At 36.2% G+C, this 22,018-nt stretch overlaps 4 protein-coding genes, 1 non-coding gene and 1 pseudogene across 8 annotated transcripts; 3 read left to right on the forward strand and 3 right to left on the reverse strand.

The window, feature by feature from the left end:
• The first annotated feature begins 132 nt into the window (after positions 1-132).
• Positions 133-2,932, forward strand: LOC133697759 (uncharacterized). Its single transcript, XM_062120519.1, has 7 exons — positions 133-537; positions 616-685; positions 770-825; positions 999-1,074; positions 1,164-1,200; positions 2,268-2,382; positions 2,471-2,932. Exons 1-7 carry the CDS (start codon positions 251-253, stop codon positions 2,733-2,735), a joined length of 906 nt encoding a protein of 301 aa, XP_061976503.1. The 5' UTR covers positions 133-250; the 3' UTR covers positions 2,736-2,932.
• A 156-nt stretch (positions 2,933-3,088) lies between these two features.
• LOC133697760 (uncharacterized) lies at positions 3,089-4,987 on the reverse strand. Its single transcript, XM_062120520.1, has 2 exons — positions 4,123-4,987; positions 3,089-3,503 (listed from the first exon to the last, which is right to left on the reverse strand). The coding sequence occupies exons 1-2, from the start codon at positions 4,551-4,553 to the stop codon at positions 3,335-3,337; spliced, it is 600 nt and encodes a 199-aa protein (XP_061976504.1). The 5' UTR covers positions 4,554-4,987; the 3' UTR covers positions 3,089-3,334.
• Positions 4,185-10,481, forward strand: LOC133697761 (glutamyl-tRNA(Gln) amidotransferase subunit B, chloroplastic/mitochondrial-like; annotated as a pseudogene).
• On the reverse strand, positions 4,933-5,014 carry TRNAS-AGA (transfer RNA serine (anticodon AGA)). Its single transcript has one exon. It is a non-coding gene; the product is annotated as a tRNA-Ser (tRNA).
• LOC133697758 (uncharacterized) lies at positions 8,962-13,761 on the reverse strand. Of its 4 annotated transcripts, none has more exons than XR_009842925.1 (3): positions 11,932-13,761; positions 11,067-11,270; positions 8,962-9,962 (listed from the first exon to the last, which is right to left on the reverse strand). XR_009842925.1 is itself a non-coding variant. In XM_062120518.1 (3 exons), the coding sequence occupies exons 1-3, from the start codon at positions 13,289-13,291 to the stop codon at positions 11,683-11,685; spliced, it is 1,452 nt and encodes a 483-aa protein (XP_061976502.1). In that variant the 5' UTR covers positions 13,292-13,436; the 3' UTR covers positions 11,293-11,682. The 4 variants fall into 4 exon arrangements, 3 of the variants coding, with proteins under 3 accessions (XP_061976500.1, XP_061976502.1, XP_061976501.1); XM_062120518.1 differs by lacking the exons at positions 8,962-9,962; positions 11,067-11,270 and adding an exon at positions 11,293-11,857 and having other exon boundaries at positions 11,932-13,175; positions 13,259-13,436; XM_062120516.1 differs by lacking the exons at positions 8,962-9,962; positions 11,067-11,270 and adding an exon at positions 11,292-11,857.
• A 4,215-nt stretch (positions 13,762-17,976) lies between these two features.
• On the forward strand, positions 17,977-21,237 carry LOC133697151 (uncharacterized). The gene is made up of 4 exons (XM_062119541.1): positions 17,977-18,264; positions 20,042-20,112; positions 20,441-20,576; positions 21,012-21,237. The coding sequence occupies exons 1-4, from the start codon at positions 18,105-18,107 to the stop codon at positions 21,095-21,097; spliced, it is 453 nt and encodes a 150-aa protein (XP_061975525.1). The 5' UTR covers positions 17,977-18,104; the 3' UTR covers positions 21,098-21,237.
• Positions 21,238-22,018: the final 781 nt, after the last annotated feature.

Raw genomic sequence — 22,018 nt, forward strand, 5'->3', positions numbered from 1 at the left:
TTTTAAAGCATGTTTGATTGGTGTTTTTCTTCAAGTGTTTACTGGATACACACGCCACCTCAATTTTTTATTTTTATTTTATTTTTTAACCTTTTAACTGCGGACCAAACACAACTTTAAGAAAATTACAGTTTTATCTCTTCATTATTTTATTTTGGTCTACAGGCAGAGATCACACCTAGCGGTAACGGGTGTGGATTTGGAGTAGAAGAAACATCTTTCCGAGGACGAGGACGAGGACGAGGGCGATATGGATGAGGTAGTGGAGGCAGTGGAGAAGGCGAAGAAAGAATGGGAAGAGACGTATTCTAAAGCACAACAACACGTGAAAGCAATTCAAGATTACGACGCCAAATCTTCTTCTTCTTCTTCTTCTTCTGTTTCTCTTCCGAGATTGAATGGCTTGGCACAAGATTGTTTAGCTTTGCTTCAATCCTTGCAGTTCCAGCTCGATCTCCTTGCTCCTCAATTGCCTACCGATGATCAACTCAAATCCGCCCTCCGATTACTTGATTCCTGGAAACAGCTTCACCATGAGTAAATCTTTCTCTTTTTTCTCTCTCCCTTAATTATCTTCTTAATAAACACTAATTTGTGTGTGTTATTTGGAATTAGTTTGCGGGCGAGTTTGAGAAATGCTAATTTGCAAGCCAAGGCTAACATGAGAAAAGCTGCTCAACAAGAGGTACTTCTCTCTTTCTATTTTATTTGTTTTGTTTTAAAAATCTGGCTGTGTTTTGTTTTAAATTATACTAATTAATCATTGTAGAGAGAGCTTCTTCTTGGTGGTGGAGAAGAGTCCACTATTCGCAGGCGAAATTTGCAGTATGTCTTCTTCTTTTTACCTTCAATCAGAATATTGTAACGATCCGTTGCTTTCTTTATAGATTTAAGGAGTAAATTATATCATGCACTGCTTAAAGAAAATGGGCAACTTGTTGCTCTTCTTTTATGTGGTTTTGTTAACACTCGCTGCGTGATTTGTTGCTTTGTATCAGGACAAAGGCTGGGATGACATCCGCTGCAGAAAGCATCACGGAGAGCCTTCGCAGAACTCGTCAGCTAATGGTTCAGGTTAGTCATTGCGCTGTCTCTTTTCCCTCTTTTTTTTTTTCTTAATTTCTTTTTGTTGTTAATTTCTTTTTCTTACCCTGGGTTTGCAGGAGGTTGAAAGAAGTACTGGCACTCTCATGACTTTTGGTACGTGTTTTTTGTTTGTGCACATTGAAAGCATTTCAGTTTTTTTTTCTTCCTCCATCATAATGACATTGCGAGAATCCTCCTTCGCTCATTATTCCTTTCAACACATGTCATTATTTGTTGTTATCCTGTTAATTTTTGTCTGTTTCGTGTTCAATAATAGTTCAAGATTGGCTGATTTTAATTTCCAAGCAATTATTATTGCATTTTATCTTCTTTTCCTGTTTTATAAATTACGTGAAAGTGAAACTTTGTGAGTTTTTTATAAGATGATATTTTTATAAAGTTGATTTCAGATAGAAGATGATAAACAATTTGTTGGACTATGTTAGTTTTTGGTTCATCTTCTCATAAAGCTTTCTGGAATTCGCAGTGAGCTTTTCAAAATGGAACTTGACTCTATTCTTTTCATTAGCTGATTTGATGGTTCCTTTTCTTTTCCTGTCACTCTGCTGTAATGTATCATAAACAATTCAGTTCTTAAGCAGGAATTCTATACACAAAATCAAAACCTTAATTTACCATTTGTTTCAATTCATTCATACATTGTGTCCTTGAAAACAGTCTAGAAATCAAAGACAACCCGCTGGAATTTATCTTTGACAATCAAAGCCTGTGGACCTGCTGAGGTCACAACTTGGACTTTGTTGGAAATTTTGAATAATGAGCATGGTTTGCTCCAATTGTGTGTTTGGATATCATCACACTGGCTCTAGTATTAGATTGAGTTATTGATCAGAAGGTCTTAGCTCTTTAGACTTGCTTTTGATATCATTGGACGTCATCACATTACAATTTCCTGTTGGCATTGGTTTGTAATTCAACATGCCATCTGTAACTGTTGCCACATAATTTCCAACTTTATTCTTTACCTGGTCATTTATATTTGCTACCCAATCTAGTATGATGTAATACTTTTTACACAGTTTTGGAGTTTCTTCAGTATTTTTCTTATTTCAACTTGTGCTCTTTATTATATGGCATGTCCTGGTTCTGTGCTTTTGAGAGTACACATCCTTTAGAAACCTTTGGGTAATTTAGCTAATGTATTCAGGTTGGTTTTGCAGAGGAATCAACAACAGTATTAAGGAAGGCTGAAACAGAATATAAGGGTCATCGCTCATTGTTATCGCGAACTCGCAATCTTCTCTCTACGATGCAACGTCAGGATGTTCTTGACAGGTATAGAAGAAAAGAAATGGCTTTTTATGTCATCTTGATCAGAAATTATCTCCTTTCACGAAACCTAACGCTAATTGTATCTGGACAGGGTGATACTGGCAGTAGGATTTTTCTTGTTTTCATGTGCTGTTCTTTATGTTGTTTCCAAGCGCATTGGCGTACTTGCATTGCAGAGAAAGGTTACTGCTGCCTTGAAAGCCGGTATGGCCGGAAAAGGAGCCATCAAAGCCAGAGCTGTTGAAGATGCTATACCCAGAGTTATTGAAGATGGTATTAATGTTGCTCAGGTCTTGGACAATGCAGTTCCCAAGGTGGAAGTACCTGTAGAACGAGCCATGCATGATGAACTTTAAGGTTCTAGGTTTTGCTAATTTAAGCCCTCGTACAGGGGCTCTTCAGCTTTCTTACCCATGTTTCCATATGCTAGCTCACTTACAAACTCGAGTAATATACCATGCGATAGGTTGTAGACTGTCATTGTTGTCGCATTTTTATTATGTTGAGGCCACCTTGATGAGCGATTAAAAAAATATGAATTTGTCATTGGCTACGATTGATCTCATTTTGACAGAAAGACCAGAGGAAAGAACATGAGAAATAAGTTAAAAGAAAATAGAATCTGGCTTCGGTCGCTATCTTCTTTCCATATGTTTAGAAATTGTGAGAATTAAGAGATGAAAACAGTAATAAAATGAAAAGAAAAAACTTGAATAAAAAGTTTTACTCAATCTGGCAATGAAAGTATTAACAATCTCAAGTTCTGAAATTGATTTGTATGTGTCATAAACAAGCGAGGCTTAGGGGGAGCAATGGGTCTGGAGTCACTTGATTGGCCGATGCATTTCTTCTTGAATCAATTGCCATCACTATAGAGGAAGCTGACCTCGGAAGTGATCATCTCTATGAAGCTTGCAGGATTTTCAAGTAATTTTGTGAGATTGACCAAAAATGATCATGCTAGGAGCCAGAAGTTTTTGTGGGTTTTTGTATTTAGCACATAACCTGCATTCTGTCCTCTTTTCTGCACTGCAACACAACTGCACTTGCTGTTCTCAATCAAATACTCCGCTGTATCTAACCCCTTTGTACCCGACCCTCCTGACAGTTTATACCTGCTCGTGCTACAGATACAAAAAAGAACAGAGAATTAGGAACTTCATATCCGAAAAGATCTAGATAACAAGATCAAAATGATATCCGTTTCTAATAGGATCTTTTGAGTCTGATCGAGTTTCAAGCTCTCTCCTGCCCAACCTCTCCAACATTTTCGATCATCTTCACGAGGAGCAGGACTAGTTGTCTTACTGCTACCCAGGTTTACTTTTTGAATGGCACGCTGAGAACCATACCTCATTTTCATGGTTGGAGTGTTTGCGGACCATAATTTAACATAATTTTTCTTTACCAAGTAACCACATATGCATGTTCACAGGCTAGAAATTTTTAAAGAAAATGTAGCAGGAGAGGAGCCCAGATAGAGACAGCCATAAAAAAGAGTTGCATGTTGTATCGGAAACATGGTATTTCTGCATTCTAGCTAGCTTTGGATTTTTGGCAGTTTTGAGCCCTTCAGGATAGATTTAGTTAGGTTTGTGAAAGTGGTTTATTAACAGAGTTCATGCAGAATCAGGGATTCCCCTTGCTTCTTCTTCTTCTTCTTCTTTTTTCTTTTTCTTCATCTTCCTAGCTAATTTTACATGTAATGTAATGCAAAGTTTGGAGATGGCTTGTCAATCTCACCCTAATATTGCAGTAGAGAAACCTCGTCTCTGGCCAATAATAAGAAGATCGACCCTTAACAGGTTGCTTTTGTTAAGGATAGTATTCGCCTTGTCCTTGGTCTCCTCCATTAATTGAGTCCTTTCTAAGTGAACAGGGATTTTTGGCTGGGCAATCCGGCACACCTGCCGCATTGCTTCAAGAAAGTCACCTTCCCCAACTCCACCGCCTCCTTCAGATGAGTTGGGCATGGGACCTGGCGTTAGACTATATATCTTTCTGAACGAAAATGTGTTCCACCAAGAATATGAACTTTCGACATGGAGAAGTATGAGCTCATCATTCTCAACAACTACATGGGAAAGTGCATATTGAAGCGCACCTGCTGATTCGCGGCTTGGGTCTGCCACCACCATTACTTTCCTTGATCGTGCAGTGGTCTCACTCCCCATCACCACCAACGGCCACCACGGCCACCGCCACCAACACCAACAGCTACCAATCGGGGTTTAGACGACTAGAGGTAGAAAATGGGCTTTACAAATTAAATGTCATTGTGGATGGTTTGTGTTAATCCAAAACTACCTTGCTATTTGTTAGCTCATATTTTGTGGATTAACCACACGGGGCACTGTGGAGATGTGCTAAATATGGAGTGCTTTGATGTTCCACGCTAATTTTGGAAGTTTCTGGAACTCCAGCTATGTTTGTGACTTGGTCAATATATACCGGCAGAACCTGCCTGACAATCGGAAACCTTTTCCGGTTGTAGATCGTTCAATATATTCGCGCGCGCTCTGACCAATACAGTGATAAAAATAATTCAAAAATCGTGAGCGGCAGGATTCGAACCTGCGCGGGCAAAGCCCACATGATTTCTAGTCATGCCCGATAACCACTCCGGCACGCCCACCTAATTGCTGCTGTCTTGAAACATTTTCTTAAAGTAGAATTGGTTAAAGTATGACTGTTGCTAGGCTAGGTTGGTTCCTTTCCTTCTTTAACAAAAAGAAACCTTTTCTTCAAGTAGTCGGGTTACTTCGGTACTGAAGAAAACAGGTAATGCAAGTAATTAAACGAACGATCATTATTCCTTTCACTTCTAGTAATGCTATTGCTATACGTTCATTCAAGTAATATCTGTTTCTTCTTCAAGTTTTGTCTTTCTCTTTGTGTTCCTTTAACTTATTTTCATTATTTTTTGACAAAAATAATCCATGGGCACCTTTCAAAATCACTCCTTTTTCTACTTACGATTTCACTTTCACCTCTTACAAGGATTTATGGCCTTCGTTTTCAAGGTTTAATCATGAATTTATCTTCTGGGTACTCATCAATTCAGCCCTTCTCTTCAGTTTCAGTTCGAAGTTCGAAGTTCTATGTTTTCCTTTTCTTTTTGTTTGGTTTCTTGCTCTCACATTTTAATGCTCTTCGAATTGTCCATTGTAGCTTTTGCTTACCACCTATTTGATATTTTGCAGGGAGTTTGGAGTTAGTAATAAAAAAAGCTATGGCTTCCACTCTGTTAAAAAACATTCAAACCGTCCCATTATTGTTATATCCAAGTGCCTTCTTTAGAAGAAAGAATGGTGCCTTGTACTGCACGATGAAAAGCAGCAGCGTCACACAAACTCAAACAGCCACACAAGAAAAACAGCAGAACCCACAAATCAAAGTTTCTACCCAGACTCAGACCAAAACTATTGATAAACTTATAAAAGACTATGAGGCAATCATTGGTATAGAAACCCATGTCCAGCTATCCACTTTAACCAAAGCCTTTTGTGGATGTCCATACAACTATGGAGCTCAACCAAACACAAGTATCTGCCCTGTTTGCATGGGGTTGCCAGGTGCTTTACCAGTTTTGAACTCCAAAGTCATTGAGTTTGCTGTGAAATTAGGTCTTGCGCTTAATTGCAAGCTGTCTTTAAACTCAAAGTTTGATAGGAAACAGTATTTTTACCCTGACCTTCCAAAGGGTTACCAAATATCTCAGTTTGATATACCAATTGCAACCAATGGTTATGTTGATTTGGATCTTCCTGTGGAATTTGGTGGTGGGCATAGGAGGTTTGGCATTACAAGAGTTCATATGGAAGAGGATGCTGGTATTGCTGTCCTCATAATTTGTTCATTGGACCGTTATGGATAATGGGGAAAAGGGGTTATTAGTTCATTACCTTTTTTCCTCTAAATCTTCAGAATTGGTAGATAATTAAACTTGTATTGTGACTGGGCACCTGACAAGTATTTCTCGTCTTTTGCAGGTTGATTTGAATAGAGCAGGGGTGCCTTTGCTTGAAATTGTTTCTGAACCTGATATGAGAAATGGTATTGAAGCTGCAGAGTATGCAGCTGAAATAGAGGGTGGTCCGCTACTTGGGAAATAGTAATGGTAATATGCAGGAAGGATCACTTCGCTGTGATGTAAATGTGTCAATTCGACCAATTGGACAGTCAGAGTTTGGGACAAAGGTAATTTGAACTTGTGCTTCAAGCAACTCAAATACATGATTTAGTTGGCTCAGTATGTGGAGTATTTCAGAACTCAGAAAGCAAGAAGTGAAATGCTATGAATCATTATAATATTATACTGATAACTTGAATCTACAGAAGTTATACTGAATAGTGAAAGACATGGCATATGCTTGCAAATGGGTGAATACATTTTCAGCCATCTTGGAAATGCAAGAATTTCTTTTGCCATGCTCTTTACTAGCAGATTCATCCTTTCTAAGCTCATTTTCTTTCTTGTGATTATCACTTCATTCTAAAGAATAGATGTACTGTCATATGCATTATTTAGCAAATTTGAAAGAACTATGTTATATGTGATTTGTGATATTTAGCTGTTCATTTATCTACTTATATTTCGTGTTGGCAGGTTGAGATAAAGAATTTAAATTCATTTTCGTCAGTTAATAGGGCAATTGATTTTGAGATATCAAGACAAGTGCTTCTGCACAGTCAAGGGCAAGGCAGTTCAATTGTACAAGAAACACGGCTTTGGGAAGAAGGCACTCAGGTTAAAACTAGATATTGTCCCTCATTTTAGCGCAATACATAGAAGATGCAGTTCACTCACTCATTAATGGTTGCTTATATCCTCTTTTACTCTGTTTAGAAAACAATTACAATGAGGAAAAAGGAGGGGCTTTCCAATTATCGATAATTTCCAGAACCAGACCTTCCAGAAGTTATTGTCAAAAAAGAGTACGTTGATAGTATTCAAAATTCTTTGCCAGAACTTCCAGAAATGAAGCGCCGGAGGTATGACAGCATGGGCCTAAGCATGCAGGATGTTCTTTTCCTTGCAAATGACATAAATGTAAGTCCTTGTCACGGTCTTTAATGTCTCTTGTATTCTCTAGGATCTGTTTTTCAACTGTTCAGAGACCAAAAAATACATTACCACGTTCATATTATATACTTTCACTGCCAGAAACGTGGTATAAAAGTTTGAGAAAAAATATGTTTTGGATTAGAAAGCCTTGGAATTATATGTTCTGGGGTTCTCAATTTATTGTCTCCATCTCCTCCCTAAAAATTTGTTACAATGAATTTTTCCTCAAAACTCTGTTGTGGAAAGCTCATGGTATTTGTCAGCATCTAGCAATGTTACAAGCCTCAAGAGTGCATCATGCACCAACAGAGTGATGTATGGTTTGCTATGCAAGTTAAGTTTCAGGTTATTGAATTCCAAACCTCCGAAGCTGCACCTTGAGCAATTTTCTTGTCTTACTGTAAAGCAAGCCTGAATGATTCTACTCACTGAGTTCTCAATTCATGTGTTTGTTGAATCATAGGCATTTCTTGTAAAAGGTATCACGCTGGAATGATCTGATGTAGGATTTTCTTTCACCAAATGAATTTTTAGGTCGCTGAATTTTTTGATGCAACAATTGCCAAGGGTGCTGATGTGAATCTGGCTACCAACTGGATAAGTGGGGATATTGCTGCCTATATGAAAAATGAGAAAGTATCTATAAATGATATTAAACTTAACCCCCAGGAGTTGGCTGAGCTTATAGCTTCTATTAAAGGTGGGACTATCAGTGGGAAGATTGGGAAAGAGGTAAAAGTTTGTTTCCATTAGTTACCACTGCTATTTCATATTCAAACTTCATAAGGATCCTTTTCCTTTTCTTTTTGTTCCGGAACATACTTCATCATGATACAATACCCCATCTCATCTCCATAATACGATATGTTACCTTAACTTTGCAAGAATTAATGTCATTTCAGCCATTATTAGTTGTCTTTGCTGCTTGCTGCGAGATAGTTCTTTTTATTTTTTTCAGCATCTTTCTCATGTCTTCCTGATTTAAACATGTTATTTACACTTGGCAAATGGCAACAATTATTAAGTTTTTTAAACAAAGTAGGATAAACATAATTTACCTACCTCATCAGCTTGAAGATTTTGCTTCTTTTTCTTGGTGGATTACGAAAGCCTCATTAGCATGAAAGCAGATTAACCTTTATTTCAGTTTTCCTTCTTTTTTTATCCTTTGCTATTGTCCTGTAAAAGCAAGAATTCTACAAGAGAATACATATTTTGAAGACATTTAATAGTTAGAGATAAAGGCTTAAATTTCTGCAGCCTCGTGTTATACAGCAGTCACAGACAGGCTTATATCTGCAGCCTTATGTTATACAGGAGTTAACAGGGTTAAAATCTGGAGCCTTTCTATTATTTTCTCTGTGCTGATGAGAGGAAAATTTTGGTACTTTTGGTTGTTCTCTGGGCATAAGCATAAATAACTACAATTCTTAATTTTTGAGAATTCCTCATTTATTATTTTGCAGATACTGTCTGAGCTCATAGCCAAAGGTGGAACTGTCAAGGGACTGATAGAAGAAAAAAATTTGGTTCAGGCAAGTCTCTCACTTTGCCCCTGCAGCATATTTAACTATCGTTCACAGCAATAACAAAGTGTTCAACAACTTTAGTTTAGAAGTACATGCCCTGAGTTTATGCATAAATAAGCTAAAAAATAAGGGTGATTGCCTTTACCGTGCCAAACGGCAGAAATAAACAAATTAACTGGAAGCGCAGCTGGATGATTGTGTCATTTCCTTACAAGCCTTCTTGGTCTAGCATGGTGTTGAGAACCAGAGACGTGAAGAAAAGCTGAGATTGTTGAATCTTCTAATCAAGTTTCCACCCTTACTCTCTTTAAAAGGTGCCAACAAATAATATATCATTCAGCTGTGTGATCGATTACCTTAGTGCTTCAATTGTCGATTACCTTTGTGCTTCAATTGTCTAATGAGTTGGTCATGGTGTTGGCAAAGCTTAGAAGCTTCGCTTGAAAATGCAATGTGCTCTATGGTTGTAGAAAAGGCTGGAGGAGGTGTCCGCCAAGCTTTATCTGTGGTTCAGTTTCTTAACACATCTAACAGTGAGATGAGTGTAATTTCAGTGATTGAAAATGGCATAAATGTTGTATGGAAATCAGGAGAGGAACACTATTTTAGTTCCAATAGGTGGGTTTCTCACATGTTTCAATATAACAGATAGTAGATCCTGCTCATATTGAGAAGATGGTAGATAAAGTGCTTTCAGAGAACCCAAAGCAGTTGGAACAATACCAAGCCGGAAAAACTAAGATACAAGGTTTTTTTGCTGGCCAGGTATACAAACCATTACAAGTTATAAGACGAACCTTCATGTAATTTATTTTCCCCTGATTATGCTTTAGTAGATTGGGATAATTCTGAACGCTGATTCATTTGCAGGTGATGAAATTATCAAAAGGTAAGGCCAATCCAGGACTTCTGAACAAGATCCTTCAACAGAAACTGAATGCCACAAGTTGAAAGACTCTGCAGGTGGTGGTATCTTCATGAGGATCCTGTTTCATACAGCAGACACTAATTATAGTCCATCATAATTCTTGTCTTCCTTGGGTTTAGACAGAGAATGCGCTAAGAATGGTGGTTTTGCCCACAAGTAGGAAGCCACTACTGTTACACTGATTTGATTTTATTGTCAATGGCAATTCAAAAAAGTTCTGCTCATGATCCGTCGTCGTCATCTTGCACACCGGGTGTTGGTTTGAGCTTGGAGGAGTGGCTGAATCAGCTTTACATTATTGACTGGCCCTGATTGAGGTGCCTTTTCATTTTTATAATAACTATATTTTCCTAGTTTTAGCATACAGAAGAATAATGAATGAGAATACCACCGATATGACTTGTATATTCCCAAGTTACTGTTTTAACTTGTAAAATCCAGATGTTATAGTTCATTTCTAGTTCTTGCCTGCAGTGGAATGTGAGCAAGGCTGCTAAAATCTACGAGTCCGATGTCCTCTGCAGCAATCGGAAATTGTATTTGTATATCTAAACATAACTCTGCAAACCTTGTGGAAGATTAGAGCTGCAGCAAATCTCAAAATATTGAAATCGTGATATGTCAGCAGATTGCCCTTTGAAGTTTGCATGTCAAGTATCGATTATAAGATAAAACGAGTTCCTATCATCGCAAGTAGGAGTTTGATACAGATTATATCAAAAGAAAAAATTGAGAAACTTGTTTAACGCCCCAGAGAATTTACAATATGTAATGTATATAACCCAATGAAATTAGAATGTTATAATCAATTGTACCATATTGACTAAAGAAAATAAACTTGTTATTTGCAAGGACTAACTCAGAATTCTGCAAGTTAGCTCCGAAACTAGGCCTGTCCTAGTCAGAGGTTGAACCTCATGTTGGCCAAGACCAGGTAGAATACCTGGTCTTGAGAACGAAGGTGGGATGCAATCACTAAACAGTGAACTAATGCACTAATCATAGCAAATCCGTGCTTGATATGCATGATGCCTCATTGAAACTAGATAGGATCATACCAGTATATATCAACTGTTGAAACTTTAAGTGAGAACTGCCAAAAAAACTCAGGACCTTTTAAGAAAGTTACATATTTAGTTTACATCAGTAAAAAAATGACTACCTTGCAAACGTTGGGATGAGTTTCTCAATGGTCCTCAATCAATTCTCACCAATTGCTGCACATAAATTTCTGGATAGAAGAAACTAGTTTGGTTCTTCCACTCATCTATTCAGCAGGATATCTGTAGTGTCTCTCTGGCAGGGTGTATGAAGTGGGTTGCTCAACTGATATATGTGCCAAGTCAGATCTGAAAGCAACTAGTCCCTGCAGCCAAAAGCAAGAGATGAACGTTAGCTTCCAAATGTAATGACCAATCCATCATATAATCAAATTTATATGTGGAGTGGCAGTCCTTGACAAGCGTGTATGCAGCAGTGATTGTAACCTTTCTAAGCACTACTAGAATGATTAAAAATGCCTGTAACAGATCTAATAGAAATCAAGCTGTGATACTTCAAATTCATGCCCAGTTTAATGTGACTGCACATCATCATAATTGAAAAATGGCTAAAGCAACCACCAAACATAGAGCATCTTCACAGCATTAAACTGGTTTAGTTTTCAGAAGGACAATGCTGCTGTAGCAAATAATATAAATGGTAGAAGGAGAACATCCAGGCATTCTTTGTAAATGACATAATGATCCTTCCTCCAATAAACTTCAATTTGAAAAATGTCAAAGTGAGCCTGAGCACAAAAAGGATGGTTTAAACGATGCAATGCAGAACCAAAATCTAGAATACGAATATCCAATGAGCCGTTGAAGGAAAGAGGTTCTTGATTTTGGAGCACATGACAATGTTGAATTCACAGCACAGATTGAGCATACATGACACATCAAGGCATATTGCCTGAAAAAACAAGCGTAGATTCATTAAACATGAAAATTATTAAGTATTAGGCTTGTGTGAGACGTATTACTTACCAGTATTTAATCAATCCATCCCAGCCACAAGTGGCCACTTTACTTTGCTCCAGCGGATGCCACTCAGCCCCAATGCAGACTCCCTCGTGACATTTGAGGGTCCTGAAAACTTTACAACTCTTCCAGTCCCAAAACCAGCATTTACCCTCACCATCTCCTGACATAACAAATCTTCCATCTGGTGAGAAATTGACTTGACAAGCATAACCAGCCACAATGTGACCAGCGAACCTCTTCTTCTTATTCAACTGGAATCTTTCCCTAGTACTATAAATAAGAATCTGGTTATCCAAACTCTGCGCAGCAAGCCAATTCATATTGGGATGAAGAGAGATCGATGGCATAGAATGCATGTGAGGCTCACTAATATACTTAATAACAACAGGGATCCCAAATTCCCATACACGGAGTGATTTATCATCACTTGAAGTAACAAATCTCCTGTTATTATCCACAAATGTGATGGTATTCACTGCCCCCAAATGCTGGTCATACTCCTGAGTAATCTGCCCCGTGTTCATATCCCACTGCACAATCTTCTTATCACTCATACCCGCCAACAATATATTCTGCTTATCATCATCAGGATTGAGCTTAACAACATATGGAATCTTCCCAGTCGAAAACGAAGAGATAACCTGGCCCGTTTCTGTGTCCCAGTACTTAATATTCTTATCATAACCAGCAGTTAAGAACTTGGAGCCATCGTTACAAAATGAAATATCCCTGACAGCCTTAGAATGACCCATATAAGTTCTCATACACTTTCCCGAATTAAACACGTCCCATATCTTCACCTTCGTATCCATACCCGCAGAAAGTATCAAATGGCCATGTTTAGGGAAAAACCTTATAGCAGAAACTCCTTTAGTATGGCCACTCCATGTATGCACCAATCTCTTGGGTATATAACAATGGTCATTACTAGCTTTAGCATCTTTAGGTGGCGCAATCCACGACCTCCCTTGATAATCCCTCTCTTCTTTACCATGAAAAGTAGTCTTATCAGCAACGAGCTCACCTTTTTCACCACCAGCTTTCTCCTCCTTCTTCCTCGCGTGCTCTTCCGCATATTTTTTCTGCTCTTCAGTCAACTCAGTTTGTAATCCCTCCTTCTTACCAGCCCATGGGCTCTTCCTATTCTTCATCAACCACGCATCCGTAGCCGGATTCTCAACCTCTTCCTTGTCCATTCCATCATCGTCATCCTCAGCAGCTTCCGTTTTCTTCTCAATCTTTCGCTTCTTTTGTTCATGTTGCGGAATATTATAAACAGAAATCCCATTATTTTTTTCTAAAACATCCAAATCACCAATATAATTATTACCTGCAGAAGCAGAGGGGTCAGCCGCGTAGCCATACTTGTGGAAAGTGTTGTACTGCTCGTCGAAGACGAAGGAATCAATGGCGGCGTCCTCGACGAAGCCGAGCTTGTGGTTGCGCATGCCCTGGGCAATGCCGTCCTTGGCGTAGGGATGGGCGGGGCCTAAAACCGGAGCCCACATCTGGTCGTAGGTAGGGTTGAAAGCGACGACGTGCTGGACGGGGTCGATAGGTTTAGAGAGCATTTGATTGGCCACTGTTAGGGCTAGCATGGTGTCGTCGACTTTGGGAGCGGCGGATTTGGAAGGGAGGAGACGTGGAGGGGATGAATCCGGAGAGGAATTAGGGTTTTGGTCTAATTCTCCGTCGTTTTGGTAGTTTTGAAGAAGATCCATTGTTAGGATCCAAGACTGGAGGGAGGAGCTTTTACTTTTCTGGAAACGCGAAGGGAAAATTAAAATAGTGAAAAGAAATTGCTGCTGCTGCTGCTGTTGCTGTCTCGTGTTTTTGTGCGGGCTGAGGAATTTGAATTCGCTGTTCAAAACGTTGCGTTTATGATTTGTTTTAAACTACATACAGACCCTCCAACTACTACTAGTGTTTCAATTTGGTACCCTAACCTACGATTAAAGCTATTGATCTATCTTGGTTGATTAAATGTAATTAAGCTATCAAAACTTATCCCTGATGTTATTGACTGGATTTAAAAAAATTATAATTTTCATTTTATACTAACATAAATTTTTAAATTGAATAAAAAAAATAAACTACTCTCGTGTATGATATAATAAATGCTCAAACAATAAACATAAATTTTTTCTCTTCTAAACATGATTTTTCTTTTTTAAAATATCATTTTCTTTCTCTCCCATATTTATCTGAATCTAAATCAAAACCAGTATCTAGTGTTTTTAATCGATTTTTCTCTTCTAGCAGTTGGAATTTCTTTCTTTTCTTAAAAAGCAAGTAGATTTATCTAAAAAAACTTTAAATTGAAGCTTATAAAGAACTCTAATTTTTTTAATATCTGTCATTTTATTGGTGGAAGGAAATCAATTCCAAGCAAAACATATAAATACTCAATATTACTCTTTGATGTATTGTAATCTGTTCAGATTCTTCCTTTTTGTAGTTTAATATTATAAATCTTCTCTCTGTTTCTTGTAGTCTATATCTTATGTCATTTTTTAGTTTTTCACATGAGGATTCCAATGAGTTTTGTATTCAGGTCATTTTTGTAGTTGTGATTTAAAAAAATTATTTTATAAAAATATTTTTTATTAAGGTTGGTTTGATATTTATATATGTTTGGTTAAAACTGTGGTTAAAATTAAGATCGAACAAAAAGTAGTTTAATGTGTTTAATTAAGAATACTTTTCAAATTGAAGTTATAAAATAATTAATATATATATATATATTGATGGTTTTTAATTTAAATATTGTAGATTTAACTATTGTTATTTCATACATCATGAAATAAATAATATTTTATATAAAATATTTTTTATTGTTCAAATATTTTTTATTGTTCCATTAAACTATCTACAATTCCATCACGTACGAAATCCATCCGACAAGGACTACAGTTTTCATGGTTTCTTGAGCGTGCAATAACATTAGGTAAAATATTATCAAGAACATAATTGGGATTGCGGTCAAATTTTACAAATGCTACGTCATCATGCGATATCCTTCTAATTTATGTAGTGTCATTAAATAATGTTAAACACCAGTTTTTTTTTAATAAAACACAATTAAAAATAAAAAAATGAATTTTTTTATTTTACTGGGTTGGATCCAGTTTAATACATTTAGATTTGGACTGGACCTGGTCCAGCCGAAACAGTGAAAACGTTCTCCGTTGTTCACTTTTATAAAGTGAACACTGAATAGTGGAGAGTTTAAAGTGAACAGTGAAGAACGTTTTTAGAAGACGAAGAAGCAGCTTGAAGCTGTTATCGACTGCCCTGTGTTTTAAACACAAAATATATTGGGTCCCACAAACAGTAAATAATGTTTCCTCAATTACCAAACAATTTTTTTTCTATGGTTTGCTTCAACAACAGAAGCAACCACAGAAACAAACACTCTCATCGAAATGTCACGGTTCTCCGTTTAAGACTCTTCACTCATCTCTGGCATGCTAAAAATTCTAGCCATAAACCGGCTTTAAGTGAGTTTGGCTGGATTGTGAGTTTATGGTTGGAGACGATGGATTTGAAGGGATCAAAAGGAAAACGACGATGATGGTTAGGTTTGGTATTTAGGATAAGAAGGTGGATGGAAGAAAATGATTAGGGTTTTTGTTAGATAATAAATTTTGAACGTTAAGGTTTTTTTATTCCATGATAAATTTGTAATATTTAATTTAAGAGCTTTTTAGTGATTAGATAAAAAATAATGATAAACTTGTAAATAATAAAATATTTTTTGTTAATCTTCTTTTAGGTATATTGCTCATAAATTATTATGCCTACATTAAAATTGATGATGCAAGCTATAATTTTTTTAAATTTACATCTTTTAACACATATCCAAACTAAAAAAGAAGAAGAAGAAGAAGACATGTTTAAAGCATAATCAAATCAAAGTAAAACGATGATAACATTGAGGTTTGGTGTTCAGTGTAAGAAAATGGATGGAAGAAGCATAGTTATTAAATTTGAACCAGTCTAACAAGTCAAATCAAGACTCCATCTACTTGATGGCTAGACCGGTTCGGATAAGATAAAAGATCGGGATAAACAAAAATCTGGCAAACTCAATTGACCTGCTAGGTTGACCCGTGACCCGGGCGACCCGGCAAAACCCGATTAAGACCCGGGTTTTTTTTTCAAATGTGTTTTTTCTCCTGGCCAAAAACCCATTGTTTATATATTTTTTTAGTTGGTTATTAACCCTTTTCAAAGTTCACTGTATAAATACTAGAATAATTTTTTTTCAATGTGGAATTTGAAGTCTTTTAGTATACATATATCATAGTTATCAGACTCGACCTGGGGGTTAACCCGGTCAAGGATTCAGGTCCCGAGTTACACGGACTGACCCTGGTAACCCAAATCAACCCAGGAAAATTAAAAAAAAATATTTGAAGATTTAATATTTCATATGAAAAAATTAAGAAACAATTAATGTCAATATAGACTACAATGTTATAAATAATGAAGTTTAAAAGATTATTTCAAAAAGTTTTGTATCCCACATTGAAAAAATACTATGTTAGTATGTTATTCTTTTAAATTGAAGTATTTAAACTAAAAGGGTTTTTTATTCCACATTAAAAAAACATAACTTTTTTTTTATGAATACAGAGTATATATACTAAAAGGTTTCAAATCCCACAATGAAAAAATAATTTTTTTCTTGTGAACATATAATATATATACTAAAAGATTTCAAATCTCACATTTAAAATATAAAATATTTTTCTAGTATTTATATAGTGAACTTTAAAAAAGGTTAATAACCAACTAAAAAATATATTAAAAAAAAGATCTCTAGATAGGAGAAAAAATACATTTGAAGAAAAAAAATTGGGTCTCAACCGGGTTTTGCCGAGTCGCCCGAGTCACGAGTCAATTGGGTTTCTTTGAGTTTTTTCTTATCCCGATATTTTACCTTACACAGACTGGTCCAACCACTTGGTCAACCCGCCGGACCAGTTCAAGTTTAATAACAATGATATATACTCTATGTTCACAAGAAAAAAATTATATTTTTTCAATGTGAGATAAAAAAAATTGGTTTGAATACTTCGACTTACAATGATAACATACTAAAATAGTATATTTTCAATGTGAGATAAAAAACATTTTGAAATAATCTTGTAAACTTCATTATGTATATCATGTCTAGCCTATATTTATATGAATTGTTTTTTAATTTTTTCATATCAAATATTAAAATTTCAAAAAAAAAATTTATTTTTTCGAGTTAACCCATGTAACCCGAGACATGGCTCATTGGCCAGGTCAACTCCAGATCTTGTTTGATAACTTTGGGAAGAAGATGATTAGAGGTTTTTGTTGGATAATAAATTTGTAATATTTAATTTAAACTTTTTAGTTATTAGATAAAAAGTAATGATAAATTTGTAAATAATTAAATTATTTTGTTAATATTTTTAGGTGTATCACTCATAAACTATTATATGTATATTAAAGTTTATGATATAAACTGTAATTTTTTAAATTTATATTTTTTAACACATATTCAAATTAAAAGAAGAAGAAAAAAAGTACTTGTTCAAGGCATAATCAAATTAAAATTTAAGAATTTTATATATATTAAAGTTCAGGTAAATGCATCAAGTCAATGTAATAGATTTGTAATTTTGATTGGAGATTAAGAGTATGTTTGACAGTGTGGTAGTGGTTGCTTTTCAAATAACTTTTCGTGTCAAAATATATGTTAATAATATTTTTTTTTTTTAAAAAAAAATCATTTTTAATATCAGTATATCAAAACAATCCAAAACATATAAATCATATTAAATTTTAATTAAAAAAATTTGAATTTTTTGGGAACTTTTTCTAAATCGATCGAATGAGGGGGAAAAAAAGGAAGAAAAAGAAAAAGAAAAAGGTCGGGTTGAGACAATTAGTAATAGAGGGGCTTAATTGAAATGTTTTTTAATAGGAGGGAAGGTTATTAGTAACAGAGTTCAAAGTGGGTCCCACAGATGAGCAACATTTCCGTTGAAGTTAGATGGCCTGTCTTGTCCGAACAAGAAGAAAAAGGAAAGAAGAAGCCCTGCTCCTTTCCTTTATTAAAAACAAGAACATCAGCTATCGATCATTCTCATCACTCAAAACAAAACAAGAAGATTGTCTAGAAGAAGAAGAAGAAAATGGAGACACTGCAGTCATGGAGAGTGAGACTTTCCTTCAAGAACGCAACAATATTCATGACGTTGTTGAATACAATCACAGCCTTTTTCTTGCTTCAGGGCTTTCTCTCTTCTCCCTCTTCCCGCAACAGCAAGCTCTCACCTGACCACTCCAATTCGGGCATGAATCTCTCTTTCTCTCTCTTAAAATTTTAATATACCGTTGGAATAATAATGGGTATATGTTTGAATTGAATAAAAAGTTATCAGCTAGGCGGATTTTATCACTTTGCTCTATTTTGTTGGTTTCGTCGTTTTTAGCCCAAATAAACAGAGTCGTTTGTTTGTATCGCTTCTCTGTTGGTTGTTAAGAGCATGGGTGGAGTCTGGGATTTTATGATCAAGGACTTTCCAAATGAATGGGAAATCTTTCAAGTATAAGAATGTTTTATCCCCTCTTGTTTCACTGGGACAGGACTCATCCTTTGATGTTTATGAAGACTTGTTCTATTTTCCAAGGCGCTGTTGTAATATCTCAATTTGCACCTTGCGAGTGAAGCTTGATATCTGCTCTTGACATTAAGTTGAAGCGACACTTCAGACTAACATTTGAGTCTCGTGCATATGTACGAGTCATAGCCAGAACCGGTCTGCTCCTTTAAAAGCCTTCGATATGAAGAAGTTTGGATGTAGGGTAAAACCTTCCCATTTAAATGCACCCTAGGGTTCCAACACTTTTCAAAAGAGTGCACCTTACTAGGAATAGGATTTATTGCCTCGAGTAATTTTGCTTCCTCTTTTTGGACAGATTCCTTTTAGCTTAATCTGTACAAGGAAAATTATCATAAAAGACAATTTTTCGAATCTGTTTTAGATAAGAGGGTGTTACAAGCAGTTCAATGCTCATTTTGATTGAGAATTGGCCCTCGGGATTTTTTTCTAATTTTTGGAATCTGTATTGGATAAAAAGTTGTAACATGCAGTTCCTTGCTCATTTTAGATGAGACTTGACCCTAAGGATGTTGTCTAAGTGCATTATGAGGTAATAATAGTATTTTGATCAATCAGACTCTACTATGGCGTTGTGTTGTATTTAATTGGGTTTGCTTGTTAGTTGTCAACTTTTCACCATTCTGAGATGGGGAAGTGTGATAGATGAATTGTTGCAGAGTTGCATAGACTGCTATTATCTGAAATTTCACCATTTTTCACCTCGCAAGTACTGCTTGTGCTTCATATATCTTCAGATAACTGATCCCCAGGAAACCCTGTAACAGGGAAACTTTATTGTTTATATGTAAAAAACAATAATAATAATTAAAAAAAAAACTGAAGAGGTGCGTCATCATAAAATAACACCATGATTACTCTCTATCTGTAATGCTATGTGGATGTTATAGCTGGTTTGAACTCAAGAAAAACCACTGCATGTAGTTTCATAACTTTCATTGTCAAATACAATATTTTACTCCAATATGCTATGTGCAGTTCATTGCCCATTTTTTTTCTTTTTGCTTGAGACTTCTGTAATGTAAATGACTAGAGTCTGAATCGCAATTTAGACAAGACTATGGCAGCATGCTTTCAACATTTTTTAGTTGTATGTTGTTTTAAGATTGGAAACAAACCCTTCAGTGCTAGTTTGGTGAATTTCAATGCTTTGCTATATTGAAGGCATTTAACTAACATTAAATTACGTCCACATAGCTTAAAGATGTACTGATTGAAATTCACAGTTCTTGAACATGAATAAAAGCATCTGGTATTAAGCTTGATATCAGTATTGTCAAGGCCATGCATGACTCTTGAAGGTTGCTGTTTTTGGAATGACACTTTCTGAACTTGATGGTGGTATTTCTTGATTGCCACCGAGTTCTATTTATTTCTTTACTCTAAATCATTTCAGGAGCAATGGAAACTCTTAACTGTGTTTTAACGTCTAACAATTCAAAACGCAGTTAAGCTCAGCTACATCAAGGAGTCTGAAGAGATGCGCCTTGCCATGCAACCTTGGAAACTTATAAAGAGAGTATGGTGTTGGCTTTAAATCTTAACATGCTTGTTATATGTTTGATTAAAATCCCACAGAACAACATGAAAAACTTTTTGGAAATGAAGCTTTGCCTGTGCTTTTGTTTTCTTACTTCCTTTTTTACTATTAGATTATGTGCCTGAAATTTGGCATGCATTTATTTCCCATAAAAAATGGAATCCCTCTCTCTCTCTCTCTCTCTCTCTCTCTCTCTCTCTCTCTCTTACATGTTACCTTGTATCAAACAAGAATGAGGAGGGAAATTGTGCGAACTCATCGATTGGAACAAGTTCTTTATAGAAGTTGATTCCTTCTGTGTTTGCAGGTGAAGGAAATTGAGCAAGAAGTACATGTAGGACCTGAAACAGTCCAACAGAAAGATATCAAGCAGGCTGCTGCTGCTGATCTTTCTAAAAGGTTACAGGATTTCCGTTCGCTTAATAATGCTTCCAGTTTGAAAGGTAATTGCTTCCTGTATTTTCTATCTTTCAGCTGTGTTTTTGTGCAGCTATTTTTAGTGGTCCATACAGAAAAGCCTTATATCTGTGAGACGGTAATGGTTACTTTGCTGCATCAAATAAACAATAAACTTCCTGGCTAAAAAATATCAAACTATCCCAGTATCATTGGTTATGGTTTGGTCAGTTAACATGTTAAATACGTTAAGATTGCCTCTCCCTAAACGCATTCATTCAAAATGATTAGTTGTGTTCTGTAATTTTAGGTCTTGGACACTATTTATGTCTCTGGATTCATAATTTATATGGCCATCGATAGTATGCATTTGTTTATATGGTGCCTCGGAACTTTTACGCTTTCAGAACTTTATGTTCTTAAGGTGTGTTGTTGATTATACTGTCATGCTGATCCTACTAACATGTTAAATATTGACTCAGCTTTAGACGAATGGCGTAAACGGAAGATGGAACGAGCCAGACAGTGGGCTTTGGAAAAAAATGGAACAATAACCTCCCAGGCTTGATGCCCTTTATGAAATGTGTGATTAAGGGGATTTGTGATGTTAAGCATCGATTACACTACTATGAAATCACCTCAAGATTGCATAAATGTACATAAAGAAAACTGAATGTTACACCAATTTCAGAGGAAGTGTCTTAGGCAGTGTGCACTTCTGTGATGGCAAAGTTAGTTGCTTCGCCAATGGTACCAGTTGCCATCGAATAGCAATGTTTTAGTGATGGGGATACCAAGTGGGAAGAGCTGAACATCATCAAAGAAATTGCATCCTAAACATACTTATAAATGCATGGTCAGGCTCTTCTACTTGTTTAAAACTTCCATTCCTTCAAGAAGATTTAACCTGCCCAAGAACAACTTAAAACTGGAGGCAGTTAGTGTTACAATTATTGGAATTTTGAGAGTTTTCTCACCAACCATATCTGTAGTGTCTGTGTCTACCTGTGAGATGGGATACTTGCCAGCTTTCTGATTAACCTAATAACAAATGTTGTGATGTTGTGGGAAGTGATTCTGGAAGCGAAATATTTTCGACAGACATTTCAGTTGAAAATGAAAAAATTTGTACCTGTATATCGTCAGCTCTTTGCCTCCATGTGTTGGTCCCGAACTTCTTATTTTGGGGATGGCAAAGTTGTAAAGTCGGCAGGGAGAGGAAAAAGGTGAATGAGACATGCAGAAATGCCCACCAATTCGATAGTTTCAATTGATCGCCAAATTGGATTTCTTTATCCGAACCCGAACTGTTCTAGCAAATACACGCACCAACATCTCCGTCTGTCCCTTCACCTCTGCTTCTCGGAATCAAAAATTGAAAATGATGAAAGAATAAAGAACATGGGATTCACCTCAAAGGGCTGTTCATTTTAGTTTGAAGGTGCTGCTGGCACCAATGCTTGGAGTTTTGAATCACAATGGCAAACTG

The sequence above is a fragment of the Populus nigra genome, chromosome 6 (assembly GCF_951802175.1).
Source record: "Populus nigra chromosome 6, ddPopNigr1.1, whole genome shotgun sequence".
Classification (NCBI taxonomy): domain Eukaryota; kingdom Viridiplantae; phylum Streptophyta; class Magnoliopsida; order Malpighiales; family Salicaceae; genus Populus; species Populus nigra.